The sequence below is a fragment of the Acanthisitta chloris genome, unplaced genomic scaffold (genome assembly GCF_000695815.1).
Source record: "Acanthisitta chloris isolate BGI_N310 unplaced genomic scaffold, ASM69581v1 scaffold17563, whole genome shotgun sequence".
Taxonomy (NCBI): domain Eukaryota; kingdom Metazoa; phylum Chordata; class Aves; order Passeriformes; family Acanthisittidae; genus Acanthisitta; species Acanthisitta chloris.
The window spans coordinates 20330-22988 of record NW_008664549.1 but is presented as its reverse complement, the minus strand read 5'-3'; the positions used below and the strand labels follow the sequence as shown (position 1 = coordinate 22988).

The 2659-nt window shown below is 41.7% G+C and overlaps 1 protein-coding gene across 1 annotated transcript in view; it reads left to right on the top strand.

The window, feature by feature from the left end:
• Positions 1–2659, top strand: part of UBASH3A (ubiquitin associated and SH3 domain containing A) — a 16974-nt gene that overhangs the window by 579 nt on the left and 13736 nt on the right. The window contains exon 2 of the mRNA XM_009071409.1: positions 2489–2542. Within this exon, the coding sequence (XP_009069657.1) occupies positions 2489–2542 (54 nt within the window). The remainder of the gene's footprint in view (positions 1–2488; positions 2543–2659) is intronic.

The window sequence follows — 2659 nt, the reverse complement described above, 5'->3', positions numbered from 1 at the left end:
ATGTCATTTGGATCTCTGATGATGGAAACAGTTTTAAAACATTAAACTTTCCTTCACAAGATGCCACATAAGTCTGTCAATTTTTCTTGCCTTGAGCAACCTGATCTAGCAGGAGGTGTCCCTGCCCATGGCAGGGGGTTGAGACTAGATGATGTAAAAGGTCCAATCCAACCCTTAAATTCTATGATTCTATGATTCTGTGAATAGGGATCTTGTTCCAAAACCATGTCGTACCATGGAAAATGCAATAGTAAAAACGAGGGTCTATTCTTGGCAAGTCCCATGGATAAGACATTAACTGGTGTCAGGTAACCAAGATAATAAAAGAGAAATGTGGTGGTCACTCCTCCCCCAAACATCTCTCTGGTTGGGCAGGCAAGTTTTGGGGAAGATTTTCCAACTTCTAAAGGGCAAGAATGGACATTTTGGTTCAAACTGTTCAAAAAACAAATATTATTTAAATATTTGTTTAAATGAAGCAAGTTGAGAAGGCTCCATTTGTAAGTTCTGTGTTGCTCTTTTAGGAACAGCTGTGTTAGCAATCAACATCAGACACGATGGGCACAGCTTACAATGAAACTGTGGGTCCCTTGTTCCAGGTTATGCACAGTGGAATTTTAGCTGTGGGCTGAAAACCTGGCTCATCATTTCTCTAGTAATGCTAGAAGTTTGGTCATCCCACAGCAATGGTTGGTTCTTGAATTTTTTGTCCTGTGTGTGATATTTTACAAATCCCCTTTGAAACACTTTGAGCTATTACTGAGATGACTTTGAGCTTCCCAGGACAGAACCAACAGGCCAAAGCAACATTTCCCCGAAGAAAAAACCTCAAATATGTGAGGATCAAATCAAGCGTAAGATCAACAAATTTGGCCTTCCCTGGTGCTTACACAGGATAGAACCATGTCAGGGTTTTCTGGTTTAGGGAAGAGCCAGTTTATTCTTGCTGTAAATTTATTTTTGATCTATTTTCAATAGTTTATTCCTACTCTCTGTCTGAGAGAAACTCATATATACAGAATTTATTCTACACATTATCTTTCAGACTTCACTGCTCTTCTTGGCAGCGTAGGATGCCCAGTCACAGCCTAATGCACTCCTGGTGCTAAAGGCTCTAAAAACCCTGCTGGAAATCATCCTACAGCCAACATATATGATGAGACAAAAGGTGAGAACAGGCACAGAGAGAAGCACAAGAGAGCAAGAAGATAGCACTGAGCAGCACAACAGTCCATGGCCTCAGGTTTCTTGTCTTGTTACATTCACCATTACTTGTCTTATTACATTTATGATTTTGAAGACTCCATGATAAAAAAAGCTAAAACCAAGCTCCATTTGTCTTCAGGGCTGTTTGCACAGAGCCTGTCTCCTAGTGGGAGGAGCAGCATGGCATAGAGTGGTAAAACACTCACTTTGAGGTGCAATGAGTGGTTAAGAAAACCTGACATCATCAGCCAAGTGGTGGCAGGCACTGACACTTCTACAGGATACAGTGGGAAGGGCATGAGGAGCACAACAAAAACATGGGGTGTTCCTGTTTGATGTGATGGAGAAGGAAGAGTCAGCAGAGACACAGAAAGAAAATATCCAGTATTCAGTCACAGAGGACACAGGCTAGTTTAGACCAGCTACCTCATAGCGGTGCATTGATCGGGCCATTGATTCACTTTATAGAGAAGAAAGGTAGAAGGTTTGAGTGGAAAAACTAACATTAGCCCTTATCCATGCTAAGCCCTCACTAAAGAGCCAGGCATGGTTGAACATCAATGTTTTTAACAAACCCATGTGTAGTTTTCACTCCAAAGAGAAGATAGAAGACCAGGAGGAAGCATCAAAGTTGAACCCGAGTCCTGCTGCTTAATGCACCCATTGCACTGCTGATTTATGCTTGGGTGCCATGGGGATGGATGAAGGAAAAAATGTGAGGAGACTAAATGATTCAATGTCCTCAGTGGCCAGAAAGGATGGCCTCAAGAGAGAAGGAAAGAGATGAGCAGATGTCAAGCAATTGAGTAGTTTTTTCCCATGTCCACTGTCTCTAGTTTCCCTTCATGTCTCTTCTGAGAAGTTTGTAGGTAGGTTACAGGCCTGGAAATGTGGTTCATGGGTGCAGGTGCTACTTAAACACTGGAATCCTTCACCTATCACCTAGCATTTAACCACAAAGACTGGTTCACATGAAGCACATAGCTGACAATTTGAAAGCTCTGGTGAGAAAAGGAAATGTGAATCTTGAATCAGAACGTTTTTCCTATGAACCAAAAAAACTCTGCTCATACAGTGCATGGATGGATGGTTTACCTAACCCTAAGGAAATCCATCTAGTCTGTGAGAAAACACCTCTAGAACACACCGAAGGTATCCTGTGGGGAGGTTAAAGGTTCTATCTGTGCTGGAAAATAGCCTTGGTGACCACAGTCACTAAATGCTTTTACTCTCTAGTTTTCTTGCTGTTATTCTGAGGGATCAACTCTGTGTTTTTTTCTAGGCAAAAAGCTTTGGTTGCTACTGGACAAAAGACAATAGAAGACGCTGCAAAATGGTGAGTACCTGTGATTTCTAAGGTCTGCATTCACATTAAACCTGGCTAAAAAATCCTTGTTCATGTGTTGATCCTATCACTGTGTTTGAAGTTAGCTGCCAATAAAAAAACCTGCAC